Genomic DNA, 18255 nt, shown 5'->3' on the forward strand with positions numbered 1-18255 from the left:
GACTCCCCTCGCCTGCTTCGTCTTCAGAGCTCTACTTCTGGCCCATCCTCGAAATGCCCGACCTCGAGCAACAAGACACGATCACCATAATAGAGAATTACTTCGGTATGAAAGGTCTCCCGTCAAACGATTTTCTCAACAACCAGGTCAATCTCTCCGACTTTCTTTTTCCCTGCTTGTTTCTTCCACTGACATTTCCCACAAGATCTTCAAGCTCAAAGTCGAAGACCGCTCCTCCCCCGCGTTTGTTGCGACGTTCATGTATGAGTGGAGGAAGCTAGATGCGTTTCAACTCGGCCTTGACAAGTACTTTGCCAAGATTGCAATGGTTGTTGTGTTTGACTTCTATGGTGATCATGACGATTTATCAACAGATTGCCAACCTTCCGGCTGACCGATCCATCTCCCACTTTGTGAATATCATGCTCGATAGATGGGAAGACGACTATGAGACTGGTGCACGAAGTGTGAGTTTTGAGCTACTCCTCCTCTTCCTCCTCTCGTCCTCTTCGTCCTCTTCGTCCTCCTTCTCGTCCTCCTCGTCCTTCTCGTCCTGCTGCTGCATTTCCTCACTCTCGTTCTTCTTCGTGTCAAAATAGCAACAGCAACATCAGCATCTGCACTCCTTCACCCTGCTTTTCCTACCTCCACCCCTCTTCTTCTCTGTCGTCCCCTTCATCTCCTCCATCATATATTTCTTCTTTTCAACCATACAGACCGTCAGTCAGTCAGTCAGTCAGTCAGTCAGTCAGTCACTCAGTCAGTCAGTCAGTCAGTCAGTCAGTCAGTCAGTCAGTCAGTCAGTCAGGCAGGCAGGCAGAACCTCTACAAGAACAACACTCTCACTCACTCACAATCTGACATCAACCTCTGCAGGTCTTCGGCGAGCTCCTCTCCCTTATCATCGTCTCGCGCGCTGGCTTCGGCGAGCAGGAGCTTCAGGACATGGCGCGGGTTGACCGAACGGTTGTTTGCAAGTTCCTCTGGGCTGCAAGGGAGATGCTGAGCTACAAGACGGGGAGGTATGTCATACTCCATCATGTAATCAAGCAAGCCATCATCTCAAAGTACATCCCAACCTCCGCTGAGGTTTGCGAATGCTTCTCCTCCTCCTCCTCCGCCTCCTCCTCCTCCTCCGCCTCCTCCTCCTCCTCCGCCTCCTCCTCCTCCTCCTCCTTTTTTGCCCTCCTCCTTCTTTTCCTCCTTTCCCTTTCTTCCATCTCCTCCTCCTCCTCCTTCTCGTGACTTCGTCCCCCTCCTCTGTCACTCGCTCTCATGTGATGGGTTGGCAGGCGGGGGCGACCCGAGCTGTGATCATCGACTATTTCAGCAAGAAGGGCCCCAACGACCCGCGAACTTGCATCGAGCTGCCCTTCCAGCTGGAGAAGTCTGCCAGGATCGAGGAGCTCGAGTTGTCCATCAAGTCGCTCGCCGTTTTCAGCTTCCTCTTCTCCAACGGGATGGAGCCTGAGCTGGTCGGCTACTGGAGGGCGGTGGTGGAGGAGGACAGGAGGAGAAAGGGAGAGGCGCAGAAGGAGAGTCTGGCCATGTCAGAGCTCAACCGACTGATCTCGGACGTGTACCAGCGGCAACTGACGGTCTCTGGACCCTCTCCCTTCTCTGCAGCCACTTGCTCCTTGTCTTTTCTGACTTTCTCTTCCTCCTCTGCCTTCCATTCCCTTCTCTTTTCTCCTCTCTCCACGTGCTTCTGTCCCTTCTTCCCCTCCTTCCCTCCTCCTCCTCCCCTTCCTCCACCCCTCCATCCCTCCCTTTCCCCCTCCTTCTGCTATTTGTCTGATTTGCAACGGCAGGAGCTGGACAAGGCGGAGCAGGCGGGCATGAAGGCGGAGGAGCAGGAGGCAAAGTTTGGTCTCTCCTCCGACGATCTTGTGGCGATGGGAACGTTTCTCACTCAGTTTGGGAAATTCTTGTCAAAGACGGGACAGAACCTTGCATGTAAGGGATGAAGCGAGAGAAGTTGGGAGAAGCAGGAAACGAGGAGCGCAGAAAGAGACAACGAGAGAAAGAGAGGGGAGAGCTGTATTCCTATTGCTGTATTCCTATTGCTGTATTCCTATTGCTGTATTCCTATAGCTGTATTCCTATCTGATTCGTATTCACGTTTCAGGCATCAAGGTCCTCAAGCAGCTTGTAGGTGTGCAGGTAAATATTGAAATGCCTCCTCCCCCTCCCCTCCCTTCCCCTCCCTCCCCTTTCTCTTCCCTCCCTTCCCTCCCTTCCCTCTCTTCCCTCTCTTCCCTCTCTTCCCTCTCTTCCCTTCGTGTTCTTTCTCCTTCTATCTCGCCCTTGAACCCCTCTCCCAGGAGAAATTCCCCAAGAAGTCGCTGGAGTTATCAAGTGCAGCCTACAAGGTTGGCAGCCTCTACAATGAGACTTGAAGGCTAAAATGTTTCCAAAGGTCGCCAATCAGTGTTGGAAGATAGGATATCATCAGGAGGCCCTTGAGTTTGCGAAGCGATCGATGCAAGTCTCCCAAGAGCTGCTGGGACATGACTCGGTTCAAGTAAGTCGGAATGTTGAGCAGAGGGAGGAGCAGCGGAGATGGAGGAGCAGCGGAGATGGAGGAGCAGCGGAGATGGAGGAAGGAGGACAAGGAAGGGAAGGAGGAGAGGAAGGGAGGAAGGGTGAAGAGGAGGAGGGAAGAAGAGAGGAGGGGGAGAGTCAGGGCGAAGGGCAGAAGAGCGGGGAAGAGGAAAGCTGGGGTGTAAAGAATAGGGACAGGGGAGATATCTCTATTCTCTTCCTCCCCTTGCCGCGCAGCTTGCCGCTGTCTCCTCTTGATGCTGTCTCCTCAAGGTTGCAGACGCCTTTCAGCTCCTCTCGCTCGTTCACTTCGGACTCAACGATCTGCCCGAAGCTGAGAAGTACATGCTGGTGATACCTCTACCCCTCTGCCACTTCCTTGTTCCCCTCCTCCTGTTCTCATTCGTCTCGTCGTCAGCTACCTCTGGCCTCCTCCTCTCCAATCCTTCTCCTTCCTCGTCCCTTTCCTCCTCCTCCGTTCTCATCTCCTCCCCCTTCCTTTGCTCGGACTCTTCTCTTTCCACCTCTCAAAACTTCTGTCTAGATGGCGTTAAAGCTCCGCGAGCAGCTGCAGGGACGCGAGCACGCGCAGGTTGCTGAAGTTCTGCTGCACCTTGGAGCCATTGCTCTCAGGAAGGGAAACGCAGGTACAGGGGGAGAGGAGAAGGAGAAAGTCGGAGGGAGAGAGGAGGGGGGAGGAGCGGAGTTGGGAGGAGGAGGAAAGGGACGAGGAAGGAGAAGGATTGGAGAGGAGGAGGCCAGAGGTAGCTGACGACGAGACGAATGAGAACAGGAGGCGGGGAGGAAGCAGGAGGAGCAGGAGCAGGAGCAGGAGCAGGAGCAGGAGCAGGAGCAGGAGCAGGAGCAGGAGCAGGAGTGGGAGCAGGAGTGAGTGTGGGAGTGGTGCCGGTGAGGGACCGCACATGTACTGACGAAGAGAGCAGATGATGCACGAGAGTATCAGCTGAGAGCGAACCGCCTGATGGGTGCGAGATCGAGAAGGATGACCAAGTCGAAGCACGAGGATGACAAGACAGGTTAAGGAGAACGCTGATGGAGGTGGAAGTTTTCTCCATAGAAGATGCGGGATAAGAGAGGGAGAGAAAACTTGAAAGACAGACAGAGAGACAGAAACACTTTGGGGCTGATGATACAAGAGAGGTTCCGAGCTAGCTGGAACCTTCAGGGAGGCTGATGAACAAGATGGAAATCTCGTGGTTCTGCCGAGCAATCTAAGCAGGAGGAGCAGGAGGAGCAGGACGCCAAAGGGGGACGTGACAAGGGGACAGGGAAGAGACGGGGAGCAGGGAGCGTCAGCTGCAGTTACCTCAGTCTCCAGCTCCTTGTTCAGCTCAGCCTTTGAGATCTTCACCAGTCTCTGCTCCCTCCTCACCTGCTCGTGTCACTTCAGACTTGCCCAGCACGGCGCAGGGGTGTCAACATGCAGCCCGAGGTTTCTCAGCTCGAGGATGAAGGAATCGAAGGATGACCTCTGGGGGTCTGTGAAGACAGCTTGAGAGCCTGTAGTGCCGATCAGATTCCTCCTCCTCCTTCCCCCCCTCCCCTCCCGCTTCTCCTCCTCCCTTCCATGCTCTTCCTCTCACCTTTATTCTGACGCAGCAGCATTGCGATCACTCTGGCCACGGGCTCTATGAACCGTTTCTGCGCCTTCTTATCAGCTCGCATCGCTGGGCAGTCAGCTGGACAACCTCATACATGACGTCGGCGAAGAGGAACCAGTCCCACTCGTCAACGTCGAGCATTATGTCACTCCCCCTCGGCCTGCGTCCTCCATTATCCCCCAGCTCGAGAGCCAGTGCAGCACCTGAACCAGTCGAACTCGGTCGTCTCCACCTCAAGAGAGTTTTCTGTGCTCAGGTGAGGCCGAGCTAGAGTACAGGTGGGGGGGGGGCGGGCGGGCAGGGGAGGATGGCGAAGGATGGGTCGACGACTCACCTCTTGCGTTGTCCTCGATGACTCTGAGGGCCTTCTTGTCGTACTCCGTCAGGCAGACCTTCACAGCTGGGGGTGAGCTGGGGACTAGGTGGGCGCTACCCCACCCTCTCAGCCCCTCTCTTGGCGGCCATGAGACCCGGTAGTCCAAGGCCTGCGCTGATCTCGAGGATCCTGCAGCAGCTTGACCCACAGCTGGGGTTGACCTGCCTCCTTCACCTCTTCCTCCTCGTGGAGATGCGGCCGGTGGCGACCTCGTTGGCTAGCACGAAGGCAGACGGCCAGAGCTGAGAAAGGAGGGTGAGACTGCGCGGGAGTGGAGTGGAGAGACGAATGCCTGGACCCAGTAGGGGATGTACTCGTCAGAGTTGCCTCCTGCTGTTGGTCAGCAACCAAGTTTGCGGTCTCGTGATAAGACCGAGGAGCTCGAGCTCATCAAGGGCATCGTCCAGCAGCTGGTTCTCAAGTGAGTAGAGCAGGACCAGGAGCAAGCGCAGACCGGAGCACCCAGGGGCACAACTCATGGGCTCAACAGCAAGTGGAGAAGGACGAAGGAAAGGAGCTCATCACAGCAACGAGGCAGCATGAAAGTAGGAGGAGGGGAGGAGGAGGAGCAAGTGGCGACGAGGACGACGGGGTTTGCAATACCTTGGAAGGATCTTCGGGCATGGAGATCGATAACGAGACGCTGCCGTCATCGAAGAAAAGATCGGCTTGCTTCATCCCCCTAGATACGCTGCAGGAGTTGATGTGAGAGGAGGAGCAAGAGGAGGAGAGGGAGATAGCGATGGAGATAGCGATGGAGATGGAGATGGAGATGGAGATGGAGATGGAGATGGAGATGGAGATGGAGATGGAGATGGAGAGAGAGGAAGACGAGGAGGGGGGTGGAGAGGGGAGCAAGAGCAAGAGTGTGGATGAAGGAGAGAGGGAGTAAATCAAGAACCTCTGTGGTGTCAAGCTCTTCTTCAGCTTTTGAATGTATATCTTGTCACTGCCATCCCCAGCCACGTTGACTGCAAAATCCAACAGACTTTCAACCTCCCTGCTGGACAACAGTTGGCCGATGGCAGTCCCGGACTCCCCGCCCTCCTGTAGGCACCAGGCATGTCAGAGGAGAGCGACGGGAATCGCTCAAGGAGGAGGAGGGCAGCCAGGCAGACAGAAGAGGGTAGCAACATGAAGAGGAAGTGATCGACTAGCGAGAGCTCGCGCTCCTTACTTGCAGGATGGTCGAGAAATCTCGACGAGAAACGGTGCCCTGCTGTGTTGCTACTCCCATCATGTCTGTCTCGACGTCTTCAAGGTTGTCTTTCAGCAGCATCTCGACCTTGCTCGTCAACCTCTTTCCTCCCATCTCTTCGTGTCTCAGTCAGCGATCACCTCAGCAGGCAGGACAACCGACAGATCTCACCGTCCCCATGGTCGCCCCCTCCACCAGCAAAACCGATCAGCTCCCCGACCTCACTCTTGAGCTCCAGGCTCTCCACCTCCACTTCTGTAAGTCTCCTCCCTCGTTCTACCTGCAGAATTTGCGAAGGTTTGAAATGTTTCTGGATGCTGTCGATCTCGTTGCTCTGCAGCGTCTCCTCTGCCGACTTCTTGGAAAGGGTCGTTGCCGTCCCCGATTGAATCACAAACTTCCCAGCAAACTTGGTCTTCCATTTCTCCCACTCTTCGTCTTTCCCGCGCAGCGCACTCTTGAGTGATGTCCTGCTTGGCTTGGATGACTGGAAGTGATGGAGAGACCGCGACGGCAACCGCGCGATGCCGTGGGAGAAAGGAACCCTCCTCGTCAGCATCGACGGGCGAGCTTGGAAACACAGGATTTGCTCGAGAACGACAGAGGCAATGATAAGTTTGAAGCGTATCATCAAACCCTGCAGTCTTGTTACAGTTCTTCACAAAAGACTTCAACGCTTGAAACAGTCTCGCTGGCCTTTTCATCTCTACGATATCTGCTCTACGTTTGAACTTTGTTTAGGCAAGGAGCACTTTATCTTCGTTTGACCTTTCTCTGTCATCGACTTCCCCTCCTCTTCTCTCCGCCAACCCTCCCTCCTCCTTCCCCTCTCCCTTCCCTTCCTGCAAGCATTTCCACGCATGCATGAGATATAAAAGCAGGAAAGGGGGCCAAATCCTTACCCTCATCCCCACCGTGACTCGTTGGGTCCCGGCGCCGCGGCCGCCGGCCCGGGCCGCGCAGCTGCAGTAAGCCTGCCAACGCCGGGAGTCCCCGGGATACACTGGACTCGCCGGATTCGATGATGCGCAGGCGCTCAGGCTCCGACTCTCGGAAGTCCGTACTATGTTTACAAGCACCCAGTGGCCGCATGTCCGATACGGACGGATTTATCATTGACAGCTATCTGCCACCCAGGCGCTCCACAGGCCGCCATCATCGGCCAGCCCAGCCTAAGGCTCCATCATCGGACGCAACCGTTGAACCGTAGTACGGTGACTCTAGTGCCATGGGCCGGGTATGAAATGAAGCATTTATTTCACACAACTATCGATCCAGCTAAAACAGGTTGTTTCACACAACTATCGATCTAGCGTCAGAGCCTCGGAGCAAGTCCTCCAGTTGCTGCCATGCGTCCACAATAGAAGTAGATAAGGTTGGCCCGGCGATTCAGACAGTACATGGCCTAAAAATTCGGAGTAACGCAGGCATTGCCACAGCTAAGCGTAAGACATTGAACATGACATCACAATTGCTCCCATCGTTTGATAGCTTCGGGGATCGATCTACACACTATCCTCACTCGAAGCCCTTTGACCGGGTTTTCTCCGCGATCCTTTTCGCACATAGGGCCATTTCTCAATGCCGAGCCTCCTGCAGACAACCTTCATGGTTGATTTTCCTATTCCAATGCTTGCAGCTGCCGACTCAAGGCTTTCATGAAAGTGTTGAGACAACAAATCCGGAGTGATCTCTATTTGGCGTGAAGCTTCATTGGCGAACTGTCTTGACTGTACTTTCACAGCCTTACACTCGTGAGCCGCATTTTGTCCAGGAGCTTGTGATGCCAAAATATTGCCAGCATTACCTACATCATTTGATGACTTTGATTTCATGTTAGCATCATCGTTTGATGCCCTCGAGAGTAGTTGTCCGGCTTCGTGAAGCATAGGACACACCAAGTTTTGACTTTGAAGCCTGTCAGATGCTGTTGAGGCTCCATGCAACCAATCGAGTCTGTCATCAGGTGAACTTGGGTCAATCTCGATGCTGAATTGGTCCTCAATGTCTTGATCATGGCTTGGAATCGGAATCCGACTTGGGTGATACAAAGGAAAGTCAAGGTAGCGGTCCGAATCCATGATCGTTACAAAATTCTCTCGCTACAAACTATGACTATGTGCTCCTACTTGTCAGTCGTTCCCAAGAGCGTATCTTGTTGGTTTTCCAAGCAAGCGTTGCAGGTGTTTCAGGAGGGGTAAGACGTTCCGCTCGATGTAGCACAAGGAGGAAGCTGCCGACGAGGGGTGGACTAATAGTCGCATTGATACAACGGGTTCTTATTAAGCACATTTGCTGGGTAGGGTATAGTCAGCATGATCGGTGCTTGCGTGCAAGAGACGTATTTTCAATGCCGAAGATAGCCATCCTGACAACTTTACAACATAGCCCTTGGAAGCGTTGTGTCTTGGTAGCATACATGAGCCATCCGAGACTGCGACCCTTTTTGTAGAGCCGAAACCAACTCTTTTCAATGTGTGTAGCCCACCGTCCGACCGTCAGTAGTGTCATCAGTTACTAAAAAAAATCATGAATAAACTTGAAAATAGCGTCCTCCGATTTGAAGTTCGGACGCCGGGCCCGCGGGCGGTGGCACACTGACCGGGGGGCCCGGGCCCGGGCTACTCGGAGTCCTGCCATGATTGCCAAGTTGTGACCTCGTTCTGATTTTTAGTGACTTTAAGATGACTGAGTCACCCGGTGGCCGGAGCCGCCCCACCGGTGGCCGGGGCTGCCGGGGGGTGGCTGGTGATCAGTAGTAGTGGCAGAGGATCGGATGGGCCGCTAAAGGCTTTCAAGTTTTACTCCCCCCGGGCCGGCCCGGCGGAGATCGGCCCCCGAGCCTGGACCAACTTTTAATTGACTCGCTGACCTCCTAACTAAACCCTGCTTTTATCTAAAACGTTTTACATTTGAAAATTCAAATCGATGGGGTAGCTCAAGCGTGTTGCGTGCCACCCACCAGCCTTGAAGCATGACCCCACCACATGATGACCTTTAATTGTACGATCAAGTGGGGGTTCAGAGACTACCCCCACCACCTGTTCGTACATATCGATTCAAACTTTCAATCGATAGCACCCTACCCGTGACCAACCGACGGCATAGATGCATCCTACCCTACCAGCATTATTAGGGTCCTAAGGTACCCCCACCCCTCTTTTTCCCATTTATTTCTTTCTCAGCACCCCAGTTATAAGAGGTGTACCTGTCCACATTTCAGCAATCGGATCACCCCACCCCCTGACCTTCCTACACGTGCTCATCCGTTGCCACTTTTTTTCGACAAGGGCGAAATGGAATTGTAGGTGGGTCCTTTACAAAAAACAAAATGTTTGTAAACTGATTAATTTTGATACAATATTTTAGGCAAGTATAAAAACAAGTGAAAAACTGATAACTTCTTATTACCGCTTTTTTTGACAGATTTTGTGACTGTACTGAAATGTCTTGGGATGTGGGTGGGCGATTTCAAAGGCCCCTGCAGATGGAAATCCCCCACTGTGAAGCTTTCCCTTGCTGGACGCGTGTCGCATGCAGTGATAAACTATAGCTGCAGTGCTAGTTGCAACCACTCACCCTCCTCCTTCCTCCTCCTCCCCCCCCCCCTTCTTTCTTCCCTCCCTCTTTCCCTCAACCCCAATCCCTTTCCCTCCTCCTCTGCCTCTGATCGCTTTTCCGCTGCCATAGCAGCTCAACCGACCTCCTCTTCGTCATTTGCGTTGGACCGAGCAGTCACTATTTCGTGACCCTATCTAGCTTGCCTCCTTGCCGACAAGGCTCTCCACAACTTTTCCCACTTTTTCTGAACGCTTCAGAGCCCTTGAAGACTCACCAACTTTGATTCGCTCTATGGGTGTAGGAGGTGCCACAGTAGAGAGGTTTCCCATATCTTGCATTGAACATGCGGGCGCGAGTACGTTGCAAGTAGAGAAGGACGATGACAGGGCCGAGCCAATAGCGTCAACTGCAGGGACGGGAAGCGAAGTGCGAGCATGCATCAAGAGGAGCAGCTACCAGAGCTGGAAGATGCAGCAGGGTATTCCCTACAAGAAGCGCAAGTTGTTTGAGCGCAAGTCTGTCAAGTTCAGTAATTCTTCTCACCTCCGCATCGTCCCCTCCTTTAAATGCTCAGAAGCAGAAGATTTGCCACCCCTTGACCTTGCAGGAAGCCACTGCACGCTGCAAGTCGATGAGGATAAGCAGCCCCAGGGAGATGCGACCAAGTGGGATGGGACTGGTTACTTCCTGGAGGAGGACGCGGTTCTTACTAAGGATGCCGATGGTCCCAACGTGGTCGGGCTGATCACCAACTCGCTGATCATGGGTCTTGTGGACAAGTCTGTCAGGGATGTTGACTCGGTCATCTGCAAGATCCAAAACGTCATGAGACAGCAGCGTGCAGAGAGGGGAAAGGATGCGGAGGAAAAGTGTGATGGTCTGAGTGATGAGTCCTTGCACGGATCTCCTTCCAGGCGTCCCATCCAGTCGAACATCCTCAAGATGGTTGTGAACAGGCTCGAGGGCCTTATCCATCACCTCAACGTGCATGAACGGGTCGGGCTCCTTCCGAGCACAGCTCGGCTGAGCAAGCCATTCGTGCCAGCGTTGAAGTGTTTACAGGGGTGAGTTTAGTGTCATTTGCTTCTTGTCCGACATCTGAAGGTTGACTTGCAGATCCATCCGCTCAGCCGTCAAGCAGGAGAGAGAAGACATCGTCAGAGATGAATGCTTGGAGGACTGGTTGTAACAATCATCAACTGTTCGACAGGAAATTGTACAGATTGTTTTGAACTTAAGATAAATCAATCAAAGCCCGTCAATTCTTCCAGATTCCCTTTCGGTCAGCTCAAAAGAAAGTTCTATCGTTCAAACGAGATATTTTGTTGCATCTCAGCGAAGCGTGTATCATCTCCTTGCGAAGGCACCAGCCGTGGCTTTGTCGGTTGCAAGCTCTTGTGCTGTTAGCCCCTGCACAGCAGCGTGAGAAGTCAAACATGCCAGGTTGATACTGGTCTTACCTGAGCGTCTCGTAGTCCAGCATCTGCTCCAGCTGCAATCAGTCCACGAACAACCCCGGGCTTCGACTTTTGGGCTGCCAGGTGGAGGGGGGTGAGGGACCCAGCGTTGCGCTTGTCTAGCCTGTTGGCCGGGTGTCAAGCATGGGGGAGGAGACTTGCATCGCTACCTGCACCCTCCGGCTATGAGAATTTCAACAGCCTTGACGTGCCCACCCGCTGTTGAGGATTGAGTGAACGAACCAGAGGACCGAGAGAGGTGCAAGGGAGGAAAGGAGGAGGTGGGATGAAGGGAGGAAAGGGGAGGGGAGGTGGAAGCAACGAAGGGAGGAGACAAGGAACCAGAGGCAAGATGTAGCGGAGTGTCCTGTGAGTTGTTGACAACATCGGGTGAGATTCCCTTGTCCAGTAGCACCTGAAACAGCACCAGTGACCTGTGGCTACAACCCCCTGCCTTGTCTAGCAGCCGAGCTCACCTTGACAACCTCCGCAAAGCCACCCTCCGCTGCGAGGTGAATGGCTTGATTGCCGTCGACGTTGGCCACCTTGCCAGCAATTAAACGAAGATTGAGGGCAGAAACAAAGATGTTGTGGAAGGAGGATGGGGGCAAGCAGGTCGTGGAGGAGGGGGAGGGGGCGGAGGAGAGGTGGGAGGACGGAGAAAGAAATCACCTTGAGGTCAACGCCGAGCGCGGCAAGGATCTTGACCATGATGTGATCTCCCTTAGCCGCCTGCAGCTCACCATCACAAGGACTCTAGGTAGCCTCCAGCACGGACCGCAAAGTGCAACGGCGTCTCCCCCTTCTTCGTCTTGGCGTGAGGATTCCCTCCGTTGAGCAGCAGCTCCTTCATGACCTGACACCCACTGAGCTCCCAACTCCCCGCGCTTCCGCCTCCACCTCCTGCCGGCCGCTTGCGCACGCCCAGTGGACGGCGCTCCAGTGATCCTTGTTGTACATCTTTGACATCCCATCAGTCAGTCCTCAATCCCATCCTGGACAACAGCTGGACCTGCACGTTGGCTCCCGACGCCAGCAACACCTTGACAACCTGTTCATGCAGTCAACCCCCCCGAGCCAGCAGGGCACGAGCAAGTAACCGCCGTATGCCCCTCGGCGCACGCGACCAGGAGAGGGGTGTTGAGGTCCTTGTTGCAGGCGTTGACATCTGCCTTCTCAGCCAGCAAAATCTTGACGACCTGCCACAAAGTCACATCTCTCTCCATGAAACGTCACCATCGCATGCTCGACCTCCACGTGTCCTTCCGAGGCCACCCAGTGCAGAGGTGTGTCCTTGTCCATGTTGGCTGCGTTCACCGCCTGCCCTGCGTCAGCTGAGCCAGCCCGGCATCGCTCGTCACCTCCTGCTTGCGGTAGTTCATCGAAGAGAGGAGAAGCTTCACCGCCTCCCCATGCCCATCAGCAGCAGCGAAGTGAAGAGGAGTAGTGTAATCGGAGTTGCGAGCAACCCTAAGACGCAGCAGTCAAGAGTGAACACTTGCTTCCCCAAACTGTTCCTTCCCACCTCTATACCTCCTCCTCCTCCTCCTTCTCCTCCTCCTCCTCCTCCTTTTCTTCTTCCTCCTCCTCCTCCTCCTCCTCCTCCTCCTCCTCCTCACCCGTCTGCTCCCGCTTCGACCAGTAGCCGAACGACTTCCACATTCCCGCCCGAGCATGCCCAGTGCATTGGCGTGTCCTGAGAAGGCCGATCAGGAAGCAAGTCGCCTGTCTCTCAGGAACAAACTTTGTCTTTGTTCTTGGCATTCACATCAGCTTCACACTGAACGAGGTTTCAATCCAACAGCATTCAGATGTCCTCAGCATCACCTTCAACAAGTAGTCTGTGCACTTGGCATGCCCGCGGACAGCCGCCCAGTGTAATGGGGTGTTGTCATCGGCTGTGAAAAGTCAGCCCACCTTGACAAGGGGAAGGGAGCGCCGCACCGTCTTTCTCCGAGACATGAAGCTTCCTGCCGGGCCCTTGATGCGCAAGAGACTGCAGGGCAAGGCTGATCACTCCCTCCCTCCCTCAGCTGACTTTCCCACCTGCAACTCGGACAGCTCCCCCTTGTAAGCTGCGTTGCACACGGGTAGCTCCCCTTTCTTGTTCAGCAGCACGCTAGCTCGAGCCGGCGCTCTTGTGCTGCATTATCGAGTTCGTCACCAACTGCAACTGACAGGAGAAGCAAGAATCACCTGCAGCAAGCTGCCAATGGCGCAGTGACTGCGTTAAGAACCTGCAAGTCAGAGTCAACTCGACCCAGACACGGGCACGGGGAGCTACTACCTTCTCCCCTACGGTCTCTTGATTGCTCTGTGCCTGATGGTTCAAGTTCAGGAAGCTTCTGGTGCTGCCGCGCAGCACTCACCTGCCCCATGCTGATCTAAACCACGATGAACAGTGTTTCTCGCTTCACTAACTCTGTGCCTCTCCCAGCGGCGGCTGGGATCGCCTGGTTCCCTGCAAAAGGTCCTTCAAACCCAAGGAAAACTGTTTGGAAGCTCGTATATATATCCCAATTTGCTCGACATGGCTACTTTCGTGCAAAGACAAAGCTCATCATGTTCAGCTGCAATTTCACCGCCAATTTCTCGATGCTGCGGTCTTCTTCAGCAAGACATCCTTTCATCGACTAGCTTCATGCTCAGTCTTGTCTCCTGCTCTATTTGCTCTGGATTGGGGAACATTGCAATATTCAGTTAAAAAAAGTATCACGGCTTCGGTGATTACTTACAACCTTGCAAATCAAACCATTCTTCTCTGAAGCACTATCCTCTCCATCGATCCCTTCTGTTCGTTCTCCTGCTCCTCCCTCGTCCTCCTCCTCCTCCTCGTCCTCCTCCTCCTCCTCCTCGTCCTCCTCGTCCTCCCTCCCTCCCTTGCTCCAGCTCCTCTTCCCCTTCCAGCGCTGGGAGACTTCCACATCCCGTCACCCGAATAACAGGACCTACCCCTCTATTTCCCAAGAACACCCAGAGCAAAGGTGGGGTAGTCAGGTGGGTCCTGTAGCAGTACAGTGCCGAGCATTGAAAAGAATAGAAAAGGGTGGGGTAGGCTGACTATGGGTAGGGTGGTACTGGAAGCGGATTTTGATGTTTCTGGGGGAAAGGGTGGGGTAGTAGGAAAGGGAGGGGTGGGGTGATAGTAAGTTATGGTGGGGGTCCTTTGGATGAAGACAAAGGAAATGCGGTGAAGAGCGAAAAGAGGACAGGGGAAGGTGGAAAAGGAAGGAGAAGATGAGAAGATGAGAAGAGAAGAAAGTGTGAGATCAGGAAAGAGAAAGAGAAACGAATAGGAGAGTTGGATAGACGACCAACAGACGACAAGTTGAAGTGGAGGTGGGGAAGGTAGAAGAGCGAAAGAGCGGAGAAGATGAATGAATTATGTTGAATGCAATGAAGGTGTGAGTGCGACACGAGGATCTTTGAGAGGAGGAGACAAGCCGATGGGAATCAGGACGACGTCCATTCAAAAGAAGATGGAAAGCGCTGATGCATTAGGGACGATTAGACGTGGGTCGACAGGGTTTGCTGTTGAATCATGTAAGATTAGAGCCGTTGCATGATCAACCGCGATGGAGAAAGTGAAGCTCGGGTGACGGCATCTCGATCTCTCCTCTTCCTGCTGGTACTCTGGGCGTCGATGGCGTCGACGATTGAGTTCGAAGTGGTGTCGGAGGAAGAGCTCCTGCTCATTGATGCAGCTCTACAGAACGCAACTGCCATCATATCTTCGTCTCCCCTGCACTCCGGTAACGCGGCGAGTTCTTCTCGCTGCCCAGACATTGAAGACTTGGGTTTGGCACAAGGGCAAGAGACTTCCAGCCTGGCAGATCATGCCGGGGAGGAGGAGATGTCGCCGTGGGATCTCATACGTTCATGGGGGAGATGCTCAGTATATGCGACACAAGTTTGCAGCCAAGAGTGGTGTGAGAAGCAGCTTGACTTCACGCTGAGGCTGAGGAGGGGAGAGGAGGAGGAGACGGCCGGTATGATGGCAGGGCGGGAGCATCACCTTGAAGCCGAGCTCGAGGTGCACGACATAGTGGACGTGGAAGTTGCGACGAGAGAGGACGTGCTGGGGCTGAAGATCCTGAACCTGAGGACGTCAGCATATCAGCTGTGTGAGGGAGCCGCATGCGCAAGGGAGATCCCAGTGTTCGGCATGCTCGGCAGCCTGTGGGTCACTGGCATCATCGACGAGCTCAAGTTGTCAAAGGACGGCAAGTTGACACTATCCGAGCTCAAGACGAGAGCCCGTCCTTCCCTGCCGTCCGAGGCCCAGAAGCGCTGCACCCACCTGCAGCTGATGATGTACAAGCACCTATGGGATCGGCTGGTCACCGGGGGGATTGATGCTACTCGGGTCGCAGAGTTCCACCGGGTCGACCTCGATGCGAAATTCTCTGACAGCTTCCAGAGAGCCGTCAGGGAGAGCAGATCGCGATCGTGCACCCTAAGAGAGCTCATTGCCGACACCTCTGATCTCCTTGCCTTCTGCCCCAACGCTGACTCAAACTTCCTCGTCACATACCGGCATCTTGGCCCTCCCGTGGTGGAGCTTGGACAAGTGCAGTTGAAGTTCGATCAGAAGCTCTTCCTCTCTGTCGTGTCAGAAAAAGAAAAGTACTGGCTCGGACAAAGAGCTGCAGAGCCTGTCCGCAGCAGTGAGAGCTGGAAGTGTAAGTTCTGCCCTTTCTCGCAAATCTGTCCCTCCTCCCCGCATTACGACCCACTTCCGAAGCAGCCAGAGCGGATGGAACTGTACGAGGTTGAGGCTGAGAGATTTTCCATCCGAGGGCTCCAAGAGGGGAGGTTTGACGAGGAGAAGATCAAAGAGATCCTTGCACAGTGGAGTGGGGATGGGAAGATCCTCCTCCCAGTCAGTCTGACCCGGCAGCAGCGGAGGAGGATGCATGAGATCTGCGATGAGATGGGGCTCGGGCACGAGACAGCCGAGACCTCCCAGGGCAGGCAGCTTGCCATCACCAGACCGAGCTGGGGAGCAGCTGGCTCGGATCCGCCCACGGGTTCGAAGAGATGCTCCAAAGGGACGAGCGCTGTCGCTGCTCCTCAAGACGTGGAAGACAAGGAGCAGCGAGGAACCCCCGAGAAGCTACGAAGGGTGTTCGTGCACGAGGACCCAGAGGCCGAGCCGTTGGACGAGGACACGGCTGCGCAAGAGAGAATGATGTTGGATGAGATCCAAGCCATGAGCGTGCAGGAGAACGGGCAGGCAGCTCAGAGATCGACTGTGCCGTTCTTGAGGGCCCAACAAGGCAACAAGAAAGCGTCCTCTTCTGCTCGCGGTCGATCCTCATTCCAACACCCTCCCTCTTCATCCTTCTGAGACTTCACTGGCCCCGGGGCTCCGGGACTTTAGAGATGACAGACCCTTGTATTGCTATTTCCGGTGTTCGATGCGAACAAATGTGTGTAAGCATATCTTGTGCGAGCTTTTAAACACGTTGAGGTTTTCTAGTTGATCCACGTGTAAGGTTTCCCTCCCTCCCTTGGGTTTCCGCATCTGTTCGACAAGTCAGCACTCACTCGCTCTCTCCCACGTCATCTCACGCTGTCGCAGGAGCATCTTGCTGTCCGCATGCACCGCACGCCATCCCTGGCCAGAACACCACCGGCCATGTCGGAAGGTCGAGACCGCACGCGCCGCACCCTTGACCAGCTCGACACTCGGTGTCCTTGTAGAAGTAGTTGCTCGGAGCTTGATTGAATGTCAGAGTGTGAATGGAGCGAGGAGCGTCAGTAATACCTTGAGAGCAAGGAGCACACTTGTATGGCAAAGGTGCTGGCGGGCCGGGCCATATCGCGAAACCTTCTAGTTTGGTATCTGCAACTCCTCCTGTACAAACTTTGCAAGAGCCAGGAGAGAGGACCTGCAGTCATGGTCATGCTCTGCAGCCATCAAGCCGGAATGGAGCACCTGACATGTGAGTGAATGGTTGCAAGCATACTGAGCGACATAGACGTTGAGATCGCAGTTGGTGCATGTCATATCAGTGCATTGCATCCTGGCCCTTTGACGGATAGTGTCATGGTATTCAAAGAAAGCAGAGCTGGCAGGGCCCTCGGGCATGAGATTGTTCTGAGAGGGCAAGCACGTCCTCGCAGCCCACACATGCCAAACATCTGGTAGGGAGCTCGCGATTGCGCGAGCCCTTGTGAGCTCCCAAGCACTGATATCCGCCTTGACGGAACCCGTGTAGGAGGAGGAGGAGGTTAGCCTCCATCCCTTTGATATGAGGAAGGAGCCAGACACAGACCTCTGATCGGTGAAGGAGAAGTTGGGGAAGGAGGAGTGACAGAGGGTCATGTGGAAGAAGGCAGCGTTGCTGCTGCTGTTTGCGGGATATGGCAAGCAATCCATGGTGAATGTCTTGACGATCAAAGCGCAGGTAACCTGCTGACAGATACATCGATCGGGCAGCGATCCATCGGCACAGGACGGGTAACCATCGGGACATTTGCACTCGATCCCACTGGAGCATAGTCCTGGTTGTCGCCAGTCAGTCGGAGAAGTCGGCGTCCTCCACTCTCTGTTGTTCAGCACGAGGGCTTTCACAATTCCTCCGGCACAGGATGAATTCGTGTACCAGGTCTGCACTGCTATGCCCTCGATCATGCAAGTACTGCTGCATCCGTCATGGCTGATTGTGTTTCCATCATCGCACTGCTCAGTTCCCTGTACAACTCCATCTCCACAGATCGCTGCATAGCTGAAGAGAAGATGTGTGCTCACAAGGCATAACAACAAGAAATCCTTGTTTGTGATCTTGTTTCCCCACATGTTCTGAGATGGTTTTGCCCTACACCTCTGATCGTCAGCGAGCTCTACCTGGCAAGTTGCTTTACGGCAAGATAGTGTCTCTGCAGCGACCTACACTTCAATCTGTGTGGTTTCACTTGTATTTGGCTGCGATCATCCTTGCAACACAGCTTCACCCGGGTTTCTCTTGGGGAGCAGATGGAATGCTAACTGCCGTGTCGTATCAGAATGCACATGGTAGTGAGACCGCTGGCTTCTCAGCGCATGCCATTGCTTCCTCGTACTGCCCGCGGCATCCACACGTCCATCAGCGTCATCGCCCGACCAGCTGCTCGCTTACGCTGGCATGTCCTCTTGCGCACTCAGGTGCATATCACCCATTCCAACCGCCGGAACTCCCAAGTTCCGGACAGGCCCGCCCCCCCCCCCCCCCAACTTTGAGTAAAGGGTAGGTAGTCAGAAATATAACTTAACTTTGAGTAAAAAGGTACTACAGCTGCTAGGCCTGGACCGTGACCGTCGGTGCCGGGCGGTCGGCGGCACTAAAAATTGGAGCCCCCCACTGAACTTTACTCAAAGTTAAGTTAAAATTCAGTACGAGCTGCTAATAATATCTTGAGCCTCGGCCCATAGTCAATAAGTTCGAACCTAATACTGACTAAAAGAATACAGTACTAAAGATGCCAGTACAGAAGCTAACAGAGTGACTGAAA

At 54.2% G+C, this 18255-nt stretch overlaps 7 protein-coding genes across 7 annotated transcripts; 3 read left to right on the forward strand and 4 right to left on the reverse strand.

Moving 5' to 3' along the window:
• The first annotated feature begins 1529 nt into the window (after nucleotides 1–1529).
• On the forward strand, nucleotides 1530–3657 carry GUITHDRAFT_154154 (hypothetical protein). Its single transcript, XM_005827244.1, has 8 exons — nucleotides 1530–1598; nucleotides 1812–1956; nucleotides 2129–2163; nucleotides 2325–2372; nucleotides 2420–2524; nucleotides 2818–2895; nucleotides 3089–3191; nucleotides 3489–3657. Exons 1-8 carry the CDS (start codon nucleotides 1548–1550, stop codon nucleotides 3584–3586), a joined length of 663 nt encoding a protein of 220 aa, XP_005827301.1. The 5' UTR covers nucleotides 1530–1547; the 3' UTR covers nucleotides 3587–3657.
• A 1091-nt stretch (nucleotides 3658–4748) lies between these two features.
• GUITHDRAFT_154155 (hypothetical protein) lies at nucleotides 4749–5455 on the reverse strand. The gene has a single exon (XM_005827245.1). It carries the CDS (start codon nucleotides 5019–5021, stop codon nucleotides 4860–4862), a length of 162 nt encoding a protein of 53 aa, XP_005827302.1. The 5' UTR covers nucleotides 5022–5455; the 3' UTR covers nucleotides 4749–4859.
• Nucleotides 5456–7399: 1944 nt separating this feature from the next.
• Nucleotides 7400–7966, reverse strand: GUITHDRAFT_154156 (hypothetical protein). Its single transcript, XM_005827246.1, has one exon. It carries the CDS (start codon nucleotides 7755–7757, stop codon nucleotides 7572–7574), a length of 186 nt encoding a protein of 61 aa, XP_005827303.1. The 5' UTR covers nucleotides 7758–7966; the 3' UTR covers nucleotides 7400–7571.
• Nucleotides 7967–9592: 1626 nt separating this feature from the next.
• On the forward strand, nucleotides 9593–10570 carry GUITHDRAFT_164699 (hypothetical protein; the record flags this gene model as incomplete). Its single annotated transcript, XM_005827247.1, has 2 exons — nucleotides 9593–10365; nucleotides 10418–10570. 2 exons carry the CDS (start codon nucleotides 9593–9595, stop codon nucleotides 10488–10490), a joined length of 846 nt encoding a protein of 281 aa, XP_005827304.1. The 3' UTR covers nucleotides 10491–10570.
• A 354-nt stretch (nucleotides 10571–10924) lies between these two features.
• GUITHDRAFT_75703 (hypothetical protein) lies at nucleotides 10925–12451 on the reverse strand (the record flags this gene model as incomplete). The annotated part of the gene is made up of 5 exons (XM_005827248.1): nucleotides 10925–10977; nucleotides 11533–11614; nucleotides 11859–11957; nucleotides 12162–12228; nucleotides 12378–12451. Coding segments are annotated over 5 exons (375 nt in total), but the record flags the coding sequence as incomplete, so codon positions are not given.
• Nucleotides 12452–14752: 2301 nt separating this feature from the next.
• On the forward strand, nucleotides 14753–15481 carry GUITHDRAFT_75675 (hypothetical protein; the record flags this gene model as incomplete). The annotated part of the gene is made up of 1 exon (XM_005827249.1): nucleotides 14753–15481. A coding segment is annotated over one exon (729 nt), but the record flags the coding sequence as incomplete, so codon positions are not given.
• Nucleotides 15482–16139: 658 nt separating this feature from the next.
• On the reverse strand, nucleotides 16140–17933 carry GUITHDRAFT_164701 (hypothetical protein). The gene is made up of 4 exons (XM_005827250.1): nucleotides 16700–17933; nucleotides 16529–16652; nucleotides 16333–16480; nucleotides 16140–16285 (listed from the first exon to the last, which is right to left on the reverse strand). Exons 1-4 carry the CDS (start codon nucleotides 17561–17563, stop codon nucleotides 16237–16239), a joined length of 1185 nt encoding a protein of 394 aa, XP_005827307.1. The 5' UTR covers nucleotides 17564–17933; the 3' UTR covers nucleotides 16140–16236.
• Between the last annotated feature and the right edge of the window lie 322 nt (nucleotides 17934–18255).

The sequence above is a fragment of the Guillardia theta genome, assembly GCF_000315625.1.
Source record: "Guillardia theta CCMP2712 unplaced genomic scaffold GUITHscaffold_68, whole genome shotgun sequence".
Lineage (NCBI taxonomy): Eukaryota > Cryptophyceae > Pyrenomonadales > Geminigeraceae > Guillardia > Guillardia theta.